The sequence below is a fragment of the Vombatus ursinus genome, unplaced genomic scaffold (genome assembly GCF_900497805.2).
Source record: "Vombatus ursinus unplaced genomic scaffold, bare-nosed wombat genome assembly UNPS02014173.1, whole genome shotgun sequence".
Lineage (NCBI taxonomy): Eukaryota > Metazoa > Chordata > Mammalia > Diprotodontia > Vombatidae > Vombatus > Vombatus ursinus.
This window is the reverse complement of record NW_020953951.1, coordinates 1,483,392-1,502,263: the sequence shown is the minus strand read 5'-3', so window position 1 is coordinate 1,502,263 and position 18,872 is coordinate 1,483,392. Positions and strand designations below refer to the sequence as shown.

General features: G+C 46.5%; 2 protein-coding genes across 3 annotated transcripts in view; one reads left to right on the top strand and one right to left on the bottom strand.

The window, feature by feature from the left end:
• Positions 1-4,248: 4,248 nt before the first annotated feature.
• Positions 4,249-7,387, bottom strand: TIGD5 (tigger transposable element derived 5). The gene has a single exon (XM_027859914.1). The coding sequence runs from the start codon at positions 7,346-7,348 to the stop codon at positions 5,543-5,545; it is 1,806 nt and encodes a 601-aa protein (XP_027715715.1). The 5' UTR covers positions 7,349-7,387; the 3' UTR covers positions 4,249-5,542.
• A 1,027-nt stretch (positions 7,388-8,414) lies between these two features.
• The window catches only part of EEF1D (eukaryotic translation elongation factor 1 delta), a 33,148-nt gene continuing 22,690 nt past the window's right edge, over positions 8,415-18,872 (top strand). The window contains exon 1 of one of the 2 annotated variants that reach the window (XM_027859831.1): positions 8,415-8,521. The gene's annotated coding sequence lies outside the window, so the exon portion shown is untranslated. The remainder of the gene's footprint in view (positions 8,522-18,872) is intronic. The other variant, XM_027859832.1, reaches the window with a different exon arrangement.

Here is an 18,872-nt window from a genome sequence, read left to right as displayed (position 1 = left end):
GTGTAATCCTATTATTTTACAGAGGGAAAATGTGGCCCCAAAGGGGAGATGACTCACCAAAGGTGAGAGCCAGGATTCAAGCCCAGGTGCTCTGATCCTCAAATTTAGATTTTTCCAAAACCTGACATTGGTTCTAGCTTTCTAGCCTCCACTTCTGGAAAAAGACATCTACTGACAATCTAGAGTAGTATTTATCTTAGTAGCTAAAGCTTGCTGGGAGTTCTGGGGAGGGATCAGAGCCTCAGGACAGCTCCACACAGACGCTAAGCACATGGCCTAAATCTTAGTTGTTCTACCTCTCATTTCTACAATGCATTGGAGTTTGTTTAGATCCTTTCTGTTAATGCTGTCACACCTCTCTCTAGGATTTTGAGAGTCAGGGTAGGGACAGAAGGTAAGCCTACAGAGGCACCTTACCTCCTCCACGGTTTAGGGTCACCAACAGGATCCAAACCTTCAGGGAAATGACAAGCTCCTTTTCAATAAAAAAATCCGAGGCAACTCAGGTGGGCCAACTGCCTATTTTTAATAGCTGGAGAAACTAAAGCCTAGAGAGGTGAAGTAATTTGTCTAAGCAGCTGGCTTTTTTACAGTATTTTATAGCTTATAAAATCACTCCACATAAAAGATTTCACTTGATCCTTAACTATCCCATGAAGTAGTCAGTGCAAGTAGAATTATTCCCATTTTACAGAAAAGGAAACTGAAGTTAAGATATAGGGACTTGTCCTCCACTATCCATAATAAAGAGCATAGCCTGGCTCAGGGCTCTTTCAGTTACTTTTTTCTTTTTTTCATTATAACAAAGGCTCAGAGAATTGGGTGACTATTTAGACCTGAGTTCAACCTGCCCCACTTATTGGCTGTGTGACTCTAGGCAAGTCACTTAATCCTGTTTGCCTCAATTTCCTCATCTGTAAAATGAGCTGGAGAAGGAGAAGGCAAACCACTCCAATATCTGGGCAACTAGGTGGCTGCAGTAGATAGAGCCTAGGCCTGGAGTCAGGAAGGCTTGAATTCAAATCCGGCTTCAGATACTTCACTAGCTGAGGTCACAGAGTTGAACACCAGTGGATAACAACAACTAATTCCTTAGATTATGAGATTTATCATTGTTGTTCAGTCATATCTAATTCTTTGTGACCCCATTTGGAGTTTTCTTGGCAAAGATACTGCAGTGGTTTGCCATTTCTTTCTCCAGCTCATTTTACAGATGAAGAAACTGAGGCAAACAGAGTTAAGTGGCTCGTCCAGGGTCACACAGTGACTAGGGATGGATCTGAACTCAGCTCTTCCTGACTCCAGGCTGAGATTTATCATTAGGAGGGACTTTCGCTTATCTCGTCCAAACCATTCTCTGAACAGCTCCCCAGAGGTCACACAAATAGTAGCAGAACTAGGATTCAGAACTCTGGCATCCTGACTCCAAACCCAAAGTACTTTTCATGAGACTATGCTGCCCCCAATTATACCGGGTAAAAGTTTGTTCAGTCAGTGAATCCAGGCCTGCTTAGGTACAGGATTGAGGATACCAGGAGGGCTCAGTGAATGGCAAAAAAACTGTTCATCTGCTTCTGGGGAGAAGCTATTCCTTAGCCTATGGCCTGGCTAACACATTGATCAAAGTGCTAGCAACCTTTTCCATCAAGTGGGTGAGGGATTTGAATGCACAAACACTACAGAGATAGTGAAAATCTATAATGAAAAAGGGCCTCTTTTCTTCCAAGGTCTTCAACTAGCAAAAGGTCACTACAGACAAATCAATCAAAAGCCTGACCCAAAACTTCCAGCCCAGGGGTAAGCTCCCACCAAGTCCCATTAATTTAAGCCTCAGGTCAAGTTTTGTAGCTATATCACAAAGGCATGTCCCATCATGTCCCATAACCTCTTCATAATAAGTCCTAATATTTTCTTACAGCCAGCCAGTGCTTCTCTGCCTTGTCAGGTTCTGAGTTTCTGAGCTGAGTGGAAGGAGGGCTAGCTTTGGGTCAGAAGACTTTGGGGGTCCATTTCTAGGTCTTTTATTAATTACCTGGGTGACTTTAGGCACCTTCAGTGGTATTCAGTCTCCTCATCTGTGAGGAGTTTGGACTAGACTTCGTGGTCCCTTCCAGTTCCAAACTATAATCATATCCCACAGCTGCTGGGCGTGCTGGGAGCACTCCCTCAGCAGGCCTGCAACACTGCACAGTTTCTTAATCAGCTCCCCCAAAAACGAACTATCTAGTCTGCCATGTTTGAAACCTTGGTGCTATGTGTGGTTCTTCTTATGCTTAGCTCCATAACACCTCTTCAATGTCTCTCGAATCTTGGCTCCTTTTCTGTCCCCACTGCCGCTCCCCCCCACCCCCACTCCAGCTGACATTCCTGTCTACTCTCATGGATCGTTAGGATAACATAACAGGCATTTCCACTTTTCTTTTCTCTTCCCTCCAATCCATTCCTCATCCTATTGCTAAAATAATTTCTCCTTTGCACAGACCAGGTCCCATCACTCCTCTGTCCAACCATCTTCAGTGGTTTCCAACTGTATACCTAAGTTCAAATTCCATTCTCTGGCATACAAGGCTGAAGCCTGAAACATCTTCCCTCTTACCCCTTTGTCTTTTTACATTCCTATCCTTCCTCCTTATCCTTCCTTTAAAGACCCAGAGTCAGGCACGCTAAAGATCAAATCCTGATTCAGACAACTATAAGCTGTGTGACCCCAGGCAAATCGCTTACCCTCAGTTTCCTCATCTGTAAAATGGGGATAATAATAGCACCAACCTTTCAGGGTTGTTGTGAGGACCAAATGAGATATCTGAAAAGTACTTTGCAAATCTTGCAAAGTGCTACATGAATGTCAGCTATAGCTATAGCTAAAGAACATCCAAATGTAATTTTCTTCAGGAACACTCTCATGATCCACTTGGCTGGTAAAGTTCTTTTCTTACTTGGACCTAATAATACACTTTGTACATTTCAAATTATTTATCACTTTACATTAGAAGTAATTGTGCTTGTGTTTTATCTCCCTACTAGACTGTAAGCTCCAAGAGGGCAGGGTCTTTGTATTTACCCTAGTACCCAAAAAGGCTCTGCACTCAGTAGATGCTTAATATGTTTTTGTTAAATGAAAACCAGATATATTGAACCACAACCTGATGGCACCTTCATTCAAAATACCATTTTTCCTGCAAACCAATTTCCATGTGTTCTATATTACCCTGCTGATCTCTTAAACAATCAAGAGGGAGGATTCAGACTCTTGGTCTCAAAGGAAAATAGCTTTTCAAGAATCACATGAGAACTGACTTGTGACTAATTTAGGGGAATCTGTGAAGCATCATTTTTTAATTTCCCTCCAAAGTCCCACCTATTTCTAACAGATCCTTCTCCATACCAACTCCGTGTTTTCAAATTTCTCACTTGCAGTCAAAAAATGCTGGGGCTGGGCACGGATTAAGAAGTGGAGACAGAGAATGGCTGGAGAGTCAGAAAGCTAGCTGCCAATTAACCCCAGCTGAGTACAGTTGCTGTTTACTGTCTGAAAAGATCCACAAAGACATTCATCAAGTAGTTGTGAGTACTAGACAGTTTTCTTTCAAACCCTCTTTCAATCCTACCCCCAACCCCAACCAAGTAACAATGAACTCTGAACTACTATGGCAGGCCTCAGGACTAGACAGTATACACGTTACAGACACAAAGAGGCACCAAGGGTATTTTCCCCTCTTTTCCAGACTATTTTGCCAGAAGATAAACAAAAGTTGCCAAGATTCCTCCAAACTAATATCAAATCCTACCTGCACCCCAGTCCATTGTTCATTTTGTGTCCTTTTTGGTCTGGTCACGTCACAGCTTTGCAAACAGACTTACTACCTGACAAGAAAATCCACCCACAAAGAGTGATTCTTACCAAAGGATCTTTCCCCACCAGGAATCCAGGTGAAGAAGGCCAATTCGGTCTAGAGAAGGGCAAAGTTAATAAGGCAATAGTGATTTTTCCATTGGACCCACTCTCCTCACCTCCAGATACTGACACTATAAAAACTCAGTGAATGATTTCTAGAAGGATGCCTTTGCTTTGATCAAAGAGGAACTGGGTAATTTCCCAAAGCCCATGGTTGGCACAAAGTTTGCACACACTCAGGGGAAAGTGTGCCATTGCTGACCACAACAAACACGCTGAAGTAAAAATAGGTTATTTTCAAGTTATTTGGAGGGAGACCCACAGGGGCCCCAAATTCAGACACTCCAATGATCTATAATAAAACTGTTGAAAGTGTTATTTTTCTTTAAAAACAAAAACAAAATCCCAAACCACACACAAAACCCATTCACAAAAACCAGAGACCAAGAAAAGTTGAACAAATCTACAACCCAAGTTGGTTACAGAAACTAGGGATGTATCCTGGGGTCTATGGTCATTTCCTAGGACAGCCCAAATGCTACAGAAGTCTCCCCATTCACAGCCAGACTAAAAAACCCTTCTTCAAAACCCATGAGTGATCTCAGACACTCTAAATCTACTTTTTCATATGAATGATCTTTCTTGGTTCAACTCCCAAGGGCAACTTAGCTAACATCTCAGGGCTGGCACCTTCCAACCCGGCCCCAGGATGGCAGAGTTATAATCCCTCCCTTAAGGAGCATCCTTCTCATTCCTCTGACCAGTCTAGAGCCAGCCCCTCACCAGCTTCTGACCCTGGTGCCCCTTTATGGTCTGGCTTATAAAACTGGCTCTAGGTTTTTTTTTAATCTATATAAAAAGTGGTCAGTTTTTTCCCCATTTTGAAGATTAAAAAGCTATGGCAAGCCCTAGCTAACCCCAGCACCAGGACTCACAGGCTCCTTCCAGCAAGAGGAGGAACAAGCAGGCCCTTATCCAGTGCATGTGACTGGGAAGGAGGAGGAGGAGAAAAGGAAAGGAGGGTTAAGGTTATAGCGGGAACCTGCTCAGAAGAGGACAAGAAGGCGGTGAAGAGGGGACATAGATGAAAGGCCTTCTATGTGAGAGGGCAGATATATCACACGTGGCATTAAAAAGGACATACCCTCAAAGAGGACTGCCACTGCTCTAGGCTTGGGGAGCCTCAGAAAGGTTAAGGTTTTGAACACAGTGAAAGCTGCTCCCTGATAGAGCCTCCAGGGCTCCTGTGTACAGACACATGTGGATGTGTGTGGGGGTACTGGCTAAGATGGCTCTTTGCTACCCCATCCTAAGCGATTGTGCCCTGAAGTTGCCTGCCCCTGACATTCCTGCCACGTGCTTCTTTGCTGATGAGTAAGAGTTGCATCTCAGCCATTACTGGTAGTGACTAGTGCCCCTAGTCCCATCCCCTTTGGTGACTTTCGAAGTAGGGTATCATTCTCCCATGGCTATCTCTGAGGCTCGTGGTCCCCTCCAGGTTGTTGCAGGGGTTAGCCCACAACATTGAAGGGATAGGAGCCTATTAACTTCCCCCTATAAAGGTGCAGAAGTAAAAAGGGGTCAGTTGGATCCCAGCTCCCTAACTCTCTAAGTCTTGCCCTTCAGCAGCCATCATGAGATACATAACTAGGGCCCTGTCTCCCCAAGACGCTGAGCCATGCTGATTAAGGATCGAAGTTGCACCAGCTTCAAGGGTCCCACCTCCCGGGGATCACGGCTCTCCAGCCACCGTAGAGCTGTCTCAAGACCCCTAATGGCCTCCCCAGCTGTGGGCACTGGTGATGGCCCTCCTGTTCCAGCCTCCTCCTCCCCCTGGGGTGGACCAGCCAGTGGTGGGAAGCCCCCACAGGAGGGCTGCTCCCGACCTCCCCCATCCTCATCCTCTTCCCCCCCACCCTCTGGGGGCTCCCCCAAGCCTGGGGCCCCATCGTCCAGGTGCAGCCATTCTGCCACATCCTCAGGTGCTAAGCGCTTGTAAGTGAGGGCAGCCAAGTGTGTTAGGTCACTGAGGACCTTGCTGTGTTCCTCTGCCTCCTCATCCTCCCCAGAGGCTCCTGGGTGGGGCTGGACCAGCCGTTCCTCATCATCAGGACGGGGCTCAAAGGCGGCTCTGAGACCCAGCAGCCAGCATCGCTCAATGCTGCCTGCCTGGACAAGGTCCCAAGACAAGCCAGCCAGATAGAGCATGTCCTTCAACATGAAGCTACGAACAAAGTCCAGAGGGGATCCACCTGCACATGACACAGCCAGCCGCAGCAGTTCCCGTTTGTACAGTTGTTTGAAGGCTGAAACTACCCCTTGCTCCAGGGGTGCTGGAATCTTACCCCGGGCACTGCTCTTAGACAGGAAAAGTACCCGCACTGCACCATCAGGGGTCTGCAACTCCTCAGGGTGGCACACGGCTGGCCCTGGGCCCAGGCCACCAGCTGTCCTTTGACGTTTGCCAGCTTCCTCACCTTCCTCTGGGGAGGGTGGCCGTGGGTCTGGTGGCCTGGGCCCAGGGTGGTGATTCACCAACAAGACAGCCTTCTGCTGCAGGCAGCTGCGCCGCAGGTAGCGCCTGACACCCGGCACAAACTCCTCAAAGAACCAGCCACGGAGCAGTGTGGCACTGAGCCAAGCATCAGGGCTGTAGCGGTAGGAGGCAGGAAACTTTTCTTGATTGTGGTGTCGCAAGCTAGGTGGGTCCGGCAGCTGCCCAATCACTAGAGGCTTCAGCTTGTGGCTGCCAGTCAAGTTGGCTGCCAGCAGCACTGTAACCCTGTCACCTCGCCACCTCTGTCCTCCACTTCCAGAGTCCCCTTCCCCAGGTGGTGCTGCCTGCTCAGGTAACAACTTCCAGTACAGTCCAGTGACGTTGGCATTGTAGATCTGTTCATCCCCATAGCCCCCATCAGTAGGGGTTGGGGGTGGCATTGGTGAGGGATGGTCCCCGATGCCCACAAGGTCTGGTTCAGCCTTAACAGTGGGCAGTGATGGAGCTGAGGCAGGGGGTGGAGGCTGTGGCTCTGCTTCGCCATAGATTCGTTGACTAGAGATGCCGTGGCGCTTCTGCCACCTCCAGAACCAGCCATGGCTAGCCTTGAAGGTGCACTCAGGACCATAGATCTGGCGGGCAAAGGCCTCTGCCTGGGCCTGGATGATGGGACCTGAGAGTGGGATGCCGTGCTGCCGCAAGGTGAGGAACCAGGTATAGACAGCACGATCGATCTCCTCCTCGTTGGCCAGCCGCATCTTCTTCCGCTGGGTGCCCACCTCTCCGCCCAGCTGGTCCAGGAACCAGCGCAGCTTGGGCTCATCCTTGAGCCAGCCCCGGAGGGTGCCCCCAGGCACCCCGAAGTCCTTGCACACGCTGGCCTGGCGCTCCCCGCCCTTCACACGTTCGATGGCCTGGAGCTTGTCCTTGATGGAGTAGGCTTTTCGGAAGGCCATCTTCACCGCCAGGCCCGGCGCCCCAGGGCTGACCCCTGCCCCCGGGGGGGCTTCGGGCACGGCTGGCAAGGGGCCCCGGCCCGGAGGCGGCTGCTCGTCCTCCCCCACCTCCTGGGGCAGAAGCGGAGGCCCTGACCGGGCAGGTGCTGGGAGCCGCCGGCGGCGAGGGTGCGGGGCCGGGCCGGGGGGCCCCGCGGGGTACATGGAGGCGGAGGCGGCAGCGGCGACTCAGGCAGCTGGAAGCCATATACTCCCGGCCGCTCCGTCTGCCCACCCGCCTCCGGCCGGGGCAGGCGCGTTATAGGCGGGGCGCGCGCGCAATGGGCGGGGAGCCGAGGGGGGGGGGGCGGGGGAAGGGGAGGAAGAAGGAGGGAGAGGGGAGAGGAGGGAAAGGGGGAGGGGAGGAGGAGCCACCCGCCTGCGCGTCTTTTCCCTTTTGTCTCCCCCTAGCTCCGGAGAGCGCCCCTGACGGAGAAAAGGGAAGGGCCAGGAGGAGGCTCATCAGCCTCACCCCACCCTCCAAGTTCTCCAAACTCGCTCTCGTTTCTTCCTCCCGCCTAGACGCAGGCGCACAGGCTTATCTCTCGCCCCACCGCCTTTTTTTGGATCTGCAACCGCGCAGGCGCATCTGTTTGGCCACGCCCTCTCCTAGACAGACCAGCCTCTTTCGAAGGCTCTTGGGCTCAGCCCCTTCCACCCTTGTGCTTCTTCCTGGGTCCAGACCTCAAGTGTCCCTTACCTTCTCTGGCCCGAGCTGCGGCGCACGCGGCATAGAGACTCCGCCCCCTAGGCTTCCACTTCAGGCCCCCTCCTTTGCCACCAGAGCTATACGACAGACGATTCCATTCAGTTGGAGGGGAGGAGGGAGAGAGTTGTCTCCCTCTATCAGTCTGCCTCGAGCTGGAGGGAAGACTCGGTGCATTCTCCAGCTCACTCAACGCTCGCGACCCCAGGGTCAGGGTTGTCGCATCCACGGGCCTAGGTAGAGGGCGGGGGAGGGAAAGCAGAATTAAATTTCCCAGTTTCCCCCCTTTCATCCTGTGGAGTGTCGGTTGGTAGGGTCCAGCTCCTCATTTCCCGTGCGCTGCCGCCCTGGTCTCCCTTTCCCCGCCGCTACCCGCCGGATCGGCTTTGGGACTAACCTTTAGCTGCTGCCCTCCCTTTTCACAGAGTGTGAGTACTGGGGGCCCGGGCCAGAGCCGCTGCGGGCAGGTTTGAGGGTGAGGCTCCGCCCCACTCCTCCCCTGCCCCCCGGCCTCTCCTAAGGGGCCGCCAAGGCGAGGGGAGCGCGTTAGGAGCTGTAGGTCAAAGTGCCGTCCATGGCGGGGGCAGCGGAAAGGGGGACGCCTTTAGAGGGAAGGAGCAGGCGGTGTCGCCTTCCGGGGAGGTTGGTCGGTGCCTGGACGCACCCCCACGTGGCTCCCCCGGGAGCCTTTCAGCGCCGGCCAGCTGCGTAGTACCCGAGGTTGTCCGGCTGGGACAGGAGGCTTCTTTCTTTGCGGGAGTGGGGCTTGGGCCCCAGATATCCCGAGGCCGGAGATCGAGGGCCCCCAGGCGCTGGCATCTGGCGCATTTCTGTAAACTAATAAGAGAAGCCAGGCGCGGCCGCCCTCTCCACCAGGGAAGGGTGTCTTGTTTCTCTGGCTCTATTTGAATCCCTGTCATCTTGGTCTTTGGAACCTGGACTGTGAGCGCTGGAAAGGGGACTTTACAGATGGTCTGATTCAATCTCTTCCTCGTATACATGGGCAAACTCAGGCCAAGGAATGGGCTTTGCTCTGAGTCATACAGGGAGTTAGCAGGAGTGGGAAGAAACTAAGGTTCTTGGAAGAGTTAGGGCAGGTGAGATAGGCTGGGCCCATATTCTTCTAGGATAATAGCGGTATTTCCTTTGAGGGCTGACGCCTTAGAGTAAGATAGGATTAGCTTATAAACATTAAAACACTATATTAAACTCAACCAGTATTAGTGCCTGCTAAGTTCCCAGCATGCTAGGGGCCAGAGGTACAAAGACAGAAATGAAGGTCTCTGCTCAGGGAGCTTATATGGTCTGCTGTAGTAAAGCATGCACACCAGTATAGTAAAAGAAAATGAGGAAGGAAGAAACAGGAAGTTTCATAGAGTGAGGTGGTAGTTGAACTGAGCTGTGAAAGTGTGACCGGTGCTGACAGTGAAAAGCAAAATGAGGAGGAAATGCATTCCAGGAATGGAGGACAACCTGTGCAAATCCATGGGAATAGGGAGTGTTCAGGAACAGGCAATAGGTAAATTTTACTTGAATGTAGAGTTTGTAAAGGAGCATAGTATGAAATAAGGCTGCAGTGGTGGTTGGAAGCCAAAATATGGAGAGCCTTACACCGAGTTTGTATTTTTCCTGTAGACAATGGGGAGCCGCTGAAGGTTTCTGAGCCAGGGCCAGCTCTATGCCTTAGGAAAATTGTTTTGACTACTGCTAGTTGGAGGAGGGACCGGGAGAGTTAGAATGATGGGAATCTGAAGACCAATTAGTTTATGATAGTAGCCTTAATGAGAGGTAAGAAAAATGTACTCAATGAAGACAAGATGTATGGTAGAAAAAGGAAGTTAGGAGCCTAGTTACTGGAGAGATTTAGAGATAGAGAATATTAGGGAGGAGAAAATGAGTTCACTTTTGGACATGCTGAGTGTGAAGTGTTAATTGAGATAGCTAGGTGAAGATGTCCAGTAGTCATTATTCAGGACAAGTTAGTACAGAAATTAGGGCTGAATATAGATTTCTGGGTACTCTTGGATTGACAGAATGCTTAAAACCCATGAGAGCTAATGAGATCACCAAGGGAGAGGGTATATAGAGAAGAGTGCCCAGGATAGAGTCTTTACCTATACTGGGGGAGCAGGAGATGAGGGGGAATTAAGCAAAGGAAACAGGGTCGGAAAAGGAAAGTAGAAACAGGAAAAAGCAATGTCAGAAAAAGCAAGGGAGCAGAGGATTTAGGAAGCAGCAGGTGCTCAATGGTAATGTATGTGAAAACACTGAAATGCTATGGGATTATAAGAGGTAGTGTAGATGGTCCCATCTAGGCTTCTAACTGCTTATATATCCATAAGCAAGTCCTTTCTTGGGTTGAGGTAAGTGATCTAAGACTCTAGAAGTCATGTTTCATGAAGATAAAAACTGAGATTTTTAGCATGAAGAAAAGATGACAGCTTCAAAGATAGAATTCAGCAGGTTGAATTTGTGTCAGACTTATAAAGGATGGATAGAATTTGTATCCCCAGAGGAGAGGAAGGAGAGTGGGCAACCTCATACAGGAGAGTTTAAATGAAGACCAAGGTTGGAAATGAGTTTGATACATGTAAAAGACTGAGGAAACATGTTGGCTCAGCTAGAATGGATAGTGTGTTTAGGAATAGTGGAGAATTAGGTGGCAAAGTAGAGTTCTAGACTTGGAGTCAAGAAGACCTGAACTCAGATCCTGCCTCACTTACTTAACTAGCTGCATTATTATGGGCATTTTCACTGGCTGTCTCCCAAGCCTGGAATGCTCTGCCTCCTGGCTTTGCTGTCTTCAAGTCTTAGCTAAAATCCCACCCTGTTTCCCAGATTCCTTTAATGCCAGTGCCTTCATCTATTGATTACATCTGATTTATTCTGCATGTCTTTTTTGTACATAGTGGTCTACATGTTGTCTCCATCATTAGACTGTGACCTCCTTGAGACTTAAGATCTATCTTTTGCCTTTCTTTGTATCCCCAGCTCTTCGCACAAGCATGGTGCCTGGCACATAGTAGGTGCTTAATAAAAATGTTTATTGATTGACTTAACCTTTCTGAACTTTAGTTTCCCCATCTGTTCAAAAAAATGTCAATATTGCCTGTAAAATCTCAGGGTTGTTGTGAGGATAAGACGATTGTGCTTTGCAAACCTCAGTGCTGGATTATTGTCAGCTATTATTACAAGATTCTGAAAGCCAGGCGGAGGCAATGTGCCAGCAGTCCCGCTTTAGCATGGTACAGCAGTTCTCTTTCCCTTACTCCATGTTCTCCCTGTCACCTGACCCCTCAGTAGTCATGTCAGGGCAAGTTGGGGAAAGAAAGTGGCTTTCTTCAGGATTCAGCTCACATGCTAGCTTCTACAGAAGACTTTCCCTAGTTCCCTTAGCAGGGATGACCTTCTCTAAGGTTGGTTACCTGCCATCTACTCTGTATGTATTTCTTTGTAGCACTTCCTCCAGGGCTAATTCCCCAACCCTCCCTCACCCTGGCAGACTGGACCAGCTGACTGCTTTGAGGGTTCAGGTTTCTAGTGCTGTTTCCTCCATCCAAGATGCTCCCTATTGATTATCAACCAGAGTTAATTAGCTTTTAGAGAGGGTATTTACTAAGCAACTAGGTGTAGTGGATAAAGTGCTGGGCCTGGAGTCAGGAACACTTGAGTTCAAATCCAGCCTCAGATACTTACTAACTGTGTGACACTGGGCAAGTCTAATATCTGTCTGCCTCTGTTTCCTCAACTGTAAAATAGATAATAATTGTACCTACCTCACAGGGTTGTTGTGAGGGTCAAATGAAATAATATTCATATAGTGCTTAGCACAGTGCTTGGTACTTAGTAGTTACTTAGTAAATGCTTGTTCCCTTCTTGCTCTAAGCAGATATTTTAAAAATAGCTAATTTCAGAAATGTCCCCCCCAAAACTAGCAGGACTTTCTCCCCTTGCATAGACAAAGTGCCTAGGGAGAGTGGGCTCAAACTTAAGAGAGGACATGTAGTTAAAGCTCTTTTTTCTCCCTGGCTTCCTCATGAAGTTACTCTAGGCGTAGCCCTAAGCTGGGTTCCAAGGCTACTACACTTGCAGAGTCCTGAAGCTACTTTTCCTCTGTATATCTAGTTTGTCCATATTTTTGCTTCTGACATAGCTATTCTTTCTATGCTTCTGTGAGCCACAGATGTTCCAGGGACACTACTACTTCCTCCTGGTTACTGATATCTACTCTGGTAGATCTCCCAAACTCACAAGAGTTGCCTGAAGTGAGAGGCAGAAGAGGGGGATAAATTTCCTCCCCTCTGCCAAAGGGATTGGCTGGACCTACTTCTACCACTAGACTGGCCTGTGGCTAGAATGAGGATTTCCAAACTGACTTTCTGTGTTACCCATAGGCCCAGAGATGTGTTGTACTTTCATTCAGTCATGAAATTTTGGCCCATGTGGCATCCTTTGTCTTTCTCCCATGATGAAGGTCCTTCAGTCCTCCCAAGTTTTTACCTTTGATTGATTGAATCTACCTTTCTGAGGCCCTAGGCTCCTGGTGCTGCAGCCACAGCTCCTGAAGACCCAAAAAGTTCTGGCCACCAATGTCCTTGGCACTGTCAAATGGTGCGATATCAGACCCTGATAGGATTTTGTCTGTGAAAATAACATTAAAGATTATTTCTGCTTTACTGCTATGCCCTAAGAACCACAGGCCGTTACCATCTGACTTGTGTTGTCTCTCCCATTTGAATGTGAGCTCCTTGAGAGCAAGACCATTTTGACTCTGCTGTTTGTATACCTGGGCTTTACACATAGTGAACAGCATTGTGGCATGGCACTGGGCCTGGGGCCCAGGACACTTATTAGCTGTGTGACCTGTTACCTCCAGGGTCAGGATCAACAGGACCTCTGTTTGATTTTTAAAGCTGTTAACAATCTTGCCTTTTCTGGTTTTTCTAGTCTTTTAACCCATTTCTCCCCTCTCTGAGCAGTATGGGCCAGCCATACCAGCCTACTTGATGGTCCTCCCACAGGATGCCCCATGCCTTGAATTCTTTCTCTTAAGACTTAACTTAGCTCTTAAAGCTTAGTTCCTGTAAGTAGGTCTTTACCTGGGGCTACCTGCCTTTTATTCTATATTTATCTTGTATGCATATAAATATGTTGTCTCCACCATTAGAATATATGCTCAAGGAATAGGACCAGTGGGTTTTCCTTTTCTTTTTTATCCCCAGAACTTAGCAAAATTCCTGGCCATTAAAAAGACTTGATAATTGATTGTTGATTGATTCCTTTCCAAATATTTGGTCTTTTGGCCAAATTGGATTCTGTTCCTTGTACATAGCCTGAATGGTGTGTTGTAAGGTCAGGTTGTAAAGGCTAGGAGCAACATGGTTATTTCCATGGTTTAGGAAATCTACTTTTCAACTATATGGAAGGTAGATTAGAGAGAGGAGAAATTTAAGGCAGAGAAGTGCTTGATAGAAGCTTTGTAAGAGTCTGGATTTCAGCTCCTTTCCAGACTCAAAATCCAGTGAGCTGTCCAGTATACCACACTGCCTTGATATTCAGCAGTCTGGTAGTTTCTTTCTTTGTTAAAAGAAGTAGTGGGAGGAGGTGCTAAGTAGAAATAATTCATGTAAAAACAAAAGGTAATATCAATATAACTAAAAAAAAATGCAATACACAAACATGAAAATAGGGGGAAAAGAAACTCAATCCAGAGGGGCAGGGAGGATGTTCTTGGTATAGGCAACAATATGAGCAAAGACCTAGAGATGGGAATGTGGGACAAAATACATGGAAGGAAATCAATCAACAAGCATTTATCTGCCCTTTTAATGGTTAGGAATTTTGCTAAGTTCTGGGGATAAAAAGAAAGGAAAACATACTGGTTCCTGCCCTCAAGCTTAATGGGGGAAATGAAATAATCCATATGCATGCTATATAAATAGGTAATCTATCTATTTATGAGGTAGGTAACCTCAGGAACTAAGCTTTAAGAGGTAAGTATAAACAGAGAATTTAAGGCTTTAAGAATTTAAGGAAATGAAACATCCTGTGGGAGAATCATCAAGTAAGCCAGTATGGTCCAGTTGAACGGACCTTCTTGCTGTTTCCTATCCCTTACCTTTGCCTCTTAGAATTCCTAGTTTTCTTCAAAGTTTAGCTCAAGTTACTTCACCTTCTCCAGGCCCTTCTTACCCCCCCCCCCCCCCCCCAGCCTCTAGTACCTATTTTCTATAAATAAGAGGCACCTAGAAAGCACAGTGGCTCTAGGTTTGGAGTCAGGAAGACCTAAGTTCAAATCTGGCCTCACACATTTATTAACTGTATGACCCTGAGCAAAGCCCTTCACCTCAATCTGCCTCAGTTTTCTTGGGGATGATGATAATAGCACCTATTTTCAAAATTGAAGATCAAATGATATGTGAAATGTTTTGCAAACCTTGAAGTGCTATATATATAAATGCTGTTGTATTTGGTTTATATACACTTGTTAATTTCTCCCTCCTCCCCACCCCTCCGGAATATAAGCTTCTTGAGCAGAGACAAATTCATTTTTATTTTTTGTATCTAGTTCCTAGCACAGTGTCTGATACACAGGAGGTGTCCAGTGGTTGCTTGTTACTTGATTGTGTGTGTGTGTTTGCTACTTTGGGAGCAGTCCGTGACAATAGCCGATACCAAGGATGCTCATGCCAGACCTCCTTGGTGTAGTGGAAGGGGTGACGGGTTTGGAGTCAAAAGAACCTGGATTGGATTCCCAGCTCTGTTTCTTTACAACCTGAGTGGCCTTGGGCTAGGTCCTTCTCCTTTCTTGGCCTCAGTTTCCTCATATGTAAAATGAGAGTGGATTAAGGACATCTTCCTGCTCTGAATTTTATGAGACCATATAAGGTTATCCCTAGGGCTGGAGCTAAAGGCATCCTTCCCTTCTTCCCACCTGGTGCACTGCCTCTTGGAACAAAGAACAGCCTAGCCTTCGCCACTGCAAGCCCTCCATTCTTGTGTTACCACATAGCAAACAGAAGAATGTCATGCATCTGAGCCTCTTTTTATAAGAGCCTCCAAATCTAAGATCATAGGATACATAGAAATCTGATATAGAGGGTCCTTGGAGGTCATTGAGTCCAGTCTCTTTGTTTTACAGATAAAGAAACCGAGGCCTGCAGAGTTTATGGAACTTGCCTAAAGGCACATAGCTAGGGCCAAAATTTAATTTTATGAAAATTAAATATACTACTTACACCAGGTTGGCCAGTATTCCCAGTTTTACCCTGAACTTGCCAAAACTTATTCCCACCCCAGTGCCTTTCTGCATTGTGACTGCTCACAAATCATAGCCTGTCAGAGCTCTGGTAGGGCTGGGACCTCTGATCCTATCCATTACTTTATTCAGTGTTCTCTACCACAGGCTACTTTGCTCTTGGCAGCCTCAGCATATTCAGGAGCAACAGGCATTGGAAGTTTGAGAAGGAAGGAAGTTAGGGGACAAGGAAGAAGACTCCTTTTTAAAAATTCATAGGCATAAAGTAGTGACATGGAGTAGGTGGCATTTGAGATGGACTTTTAAGTATTTTTAGAAGTTTAAAAGGAGGGGGATGGGATCTGTATTTTACATTTAAGAATGTATACATTTATGTACATGCCAAGAACACTGGTAATGTGTGGCTCTGGGTTGTATTTTTTTGGCTGTCTGATATTTGTAAAGGTAGCATTAATGTATTGGTTATCTCTTTTCTGTGTTAACTTTTATTTTAGTATATTAAGTCATAGGAGGTTGAGGAGCAAATCTCAACTTTATATAAAAGTCTAGCTAACTAAGTAAATGTGTTTTAATTTTTAAAAAACTCTTGTTGAAAAGCATCAAGCCTTCCCAGCTAAATCCTTGATGTGTTTTAATAGGTTTGGGACCAAGTGTCAGTCTTGGGCATTTCTTGGCAGCAGATACTCTCTTGGAAACATGGATGCTCATAGAAAACTTGTCATCAAACAGTGTGACCAGCTGTCATTGAGCCCTGGCTCAGACCTGACAAGGCTATTGTAGGGAAAAACAGAATGGATTCCCAGGACTGGTGCCCCACTGATGTTAAGAATCATTCTAGACCAGTTGCCTCCTGTTCACAAACCTCTCAAAACCCCAAAATGTTTTTTTTTTAATCATCTGTTTTCATCTACTGTGGTATGGTGTACTAGGTGCCAGAAAACCTGGGTTGTAGCTCTGACTCTGCCAATTATACTTTGATCACAGAATCTCGCCCTTGGAAGAGACCTCAGGCCATCTAGTCTACAGTGGCCAAATAAGACTCCTCTCCACAACCATCAAACAAGAGGCCAGTCCAGGGTTTGCCTGAATACCTCTAGTGAGGAGGTCCTTCCCCCCCTCCCCCCATTCTGCTCTTGGATAACTCTTTAAGTGTTGAGGTATTTTACCTTAACTTTGCTTTTACTATTTCCATCTATTTACTGCTCCCCATTTTCTTCTGTGGAGCCAAACAGAACAAATCTAATCCCTCTGTCTTCCCCTTGACATTCCATCCAACACTTGAAGATAGCTTGTGCCATGTCAAAGTACTTTGAGCCTCCATTTCCTTCTGGCCAACAAGAATGGTTAACCCCCATCCGCTTTTTTTTACTTGTAGGCCTCAAATGGGAAAATATTTGTAGAAGCTCTTTAAAAACAGTTAAGCAATATGCGAATGTAGGGTGTAATTATTATTAATCCACTATTTCCTGGAAAGAGTCTTTGGCTCCCTCTGGGAGCAGATGGTACCAGACTTGTTCCTGCTTCAGGAAAAGGTGGGGGCAGATTTGTAATTGCCACTAAAAACAGTTGCTCACTAAAATGACCGTGTAGGCAGTTCTCAGGGTGTTTCCGTAGTAGACATGCTGCCAGAAGGGAAGTCTGAGTCCTGGTGATGTCCTAGGATGCTCAGGGTAGCATTGCTGAACTCCATTGTGTGGGGAAGACCTTCAGGATTGCTTGGTTTTTTGAGTAACTGGTGATATAACACAGTAACATGAGACCATGTCAGGGTCGGTCTTCTTGGTGCCAGCCTATTCAAAGATAGTGGCTATAGGCAGCAGGTCAGACACTTAATTGCCTTGTGGCCTTAAGCCAGTTGTTTATCGTCTTTGGGCGTCATTTGCATTGTTTGCAAAATGGAGATCATAATCTCTAGCCTGATTTCCTCACCTAGTTGCCCAGAATCTCAAACAAAATAATAGATGTAAAACCATCTATGAGTTAAATGGATTTTCTTTTTCTTGCTGAATTATGCCCATTTTAGTTCTGATTAATGCTGGGAATGGATGATGACACTGTGCCCTCAACAGTCAGGGAGTTTAATTTACACCTGGTGTTCTGAGGTCAGGGCTGTCTGGTAGTGATGCCACTTTCTTTCTACTAGGAAGTATTTGCATAATTTCTTTTAAGACTTCTGAAAACATCATTTGCTTCTCTATACCAAGAATGTGGGTCTTGTGGGTCATGGACAGCTTGTGATTATGCTGTGTGGAATGTCCTACTTGATGACCAGTCTCTGGGGAATTTAACCTTTCCGACTATATCTAATCTTACTGCTTTCTTTTCATGCTGCCCTAGGAGTATAACTTAAAAGTAAGTATTTGCCTTACCTGTTGTCTCCTAGATGTTGGCTCATGGTATCTATGCTTGATGGAATCCCTTTTTTAAACTTATGTTTTTTGTGCCATAGTAAACTAAGAAACCAGAGTGACCCCAACTCAGATTTCTTAAAATTTGCCTTCCTCCTTCCCATCCCGAAATTAAGATTTAAAAAAAAAGATAAGAGACTAGTTACTAGGAGTTTATCATCATTTTAAATTAGTGAATTATCTCTGGATGCTTGGAAGGAGTACTTTCTAGGAGGTGGCACAGTTTAGTAGGAAAGAGACCAGGATTCTAGTCCGTATTCTGCCACTAACTCATTGTGGAACCTCGGACAAAGCACTTCCCTCCTTGTGCTTCTGCTCCTTCATGGAAAATGAGGGGTTGTATCCTTCCCAGTTGTAACATTCTGTGATTCCATGAGTAAGGGGCCTGATTCCTGGTGAATTCATAGTGAAGGCAGCCTCTTTGGGGGAGCAACATTAAGGTTCCAAAGGGTATATAGAAGTAGAACTTGGTCTTTAATCACAGTTCATTCATTCTGATGTTTTTGTGTGTGGCTGTTACCTCATTCCTGGAGTCATTCTCCCAATAAAATAAGCTTCAGGAGAAGTTGTATATCATGGATAACAATTGTAGATGGAATGAAGACTAGATTTGACTCATTAAAGTAATGCCTTTGGACAATAGAAGATAACTTTGAACTTCTATGTTCAAGCTGTTTCTGATAATCTGGCATAGAATTCTTATGCCCTTAAAAAAAAAAAAAGGCACAGCATCTTAGAATCTGGATTGTCTATCCTAAGTTGGTTTTTCTCCACTTAAAAACTGCTTTTAAGTAGGACCAGCTTTAGTACAGCATTCTGTTTATTGGCAGGGAGAAAATCAAACAGCTGAATTGAAAAGCTCTGGATGTGAAACTGCAGATAACATTTTTGGTAGGCAGGGATGGAAAAAGAGCCATGCTTCACCCCCTCATAATAAGCATTGTCCTCAGCCCTAAACCCCTTTTCCTTGCTGAATCTCGTGGTGGGGCTTGGGGAATCCCTCTCACACCCCCTCCCTTCCCTTCCCTTTCCCTTCCTGACTTTGAAGTTTATATCTTCTGGTCTAATCTGCCCACCTTTGCTGCCTCAGGCTATGATGAGGGGTAAAAACAA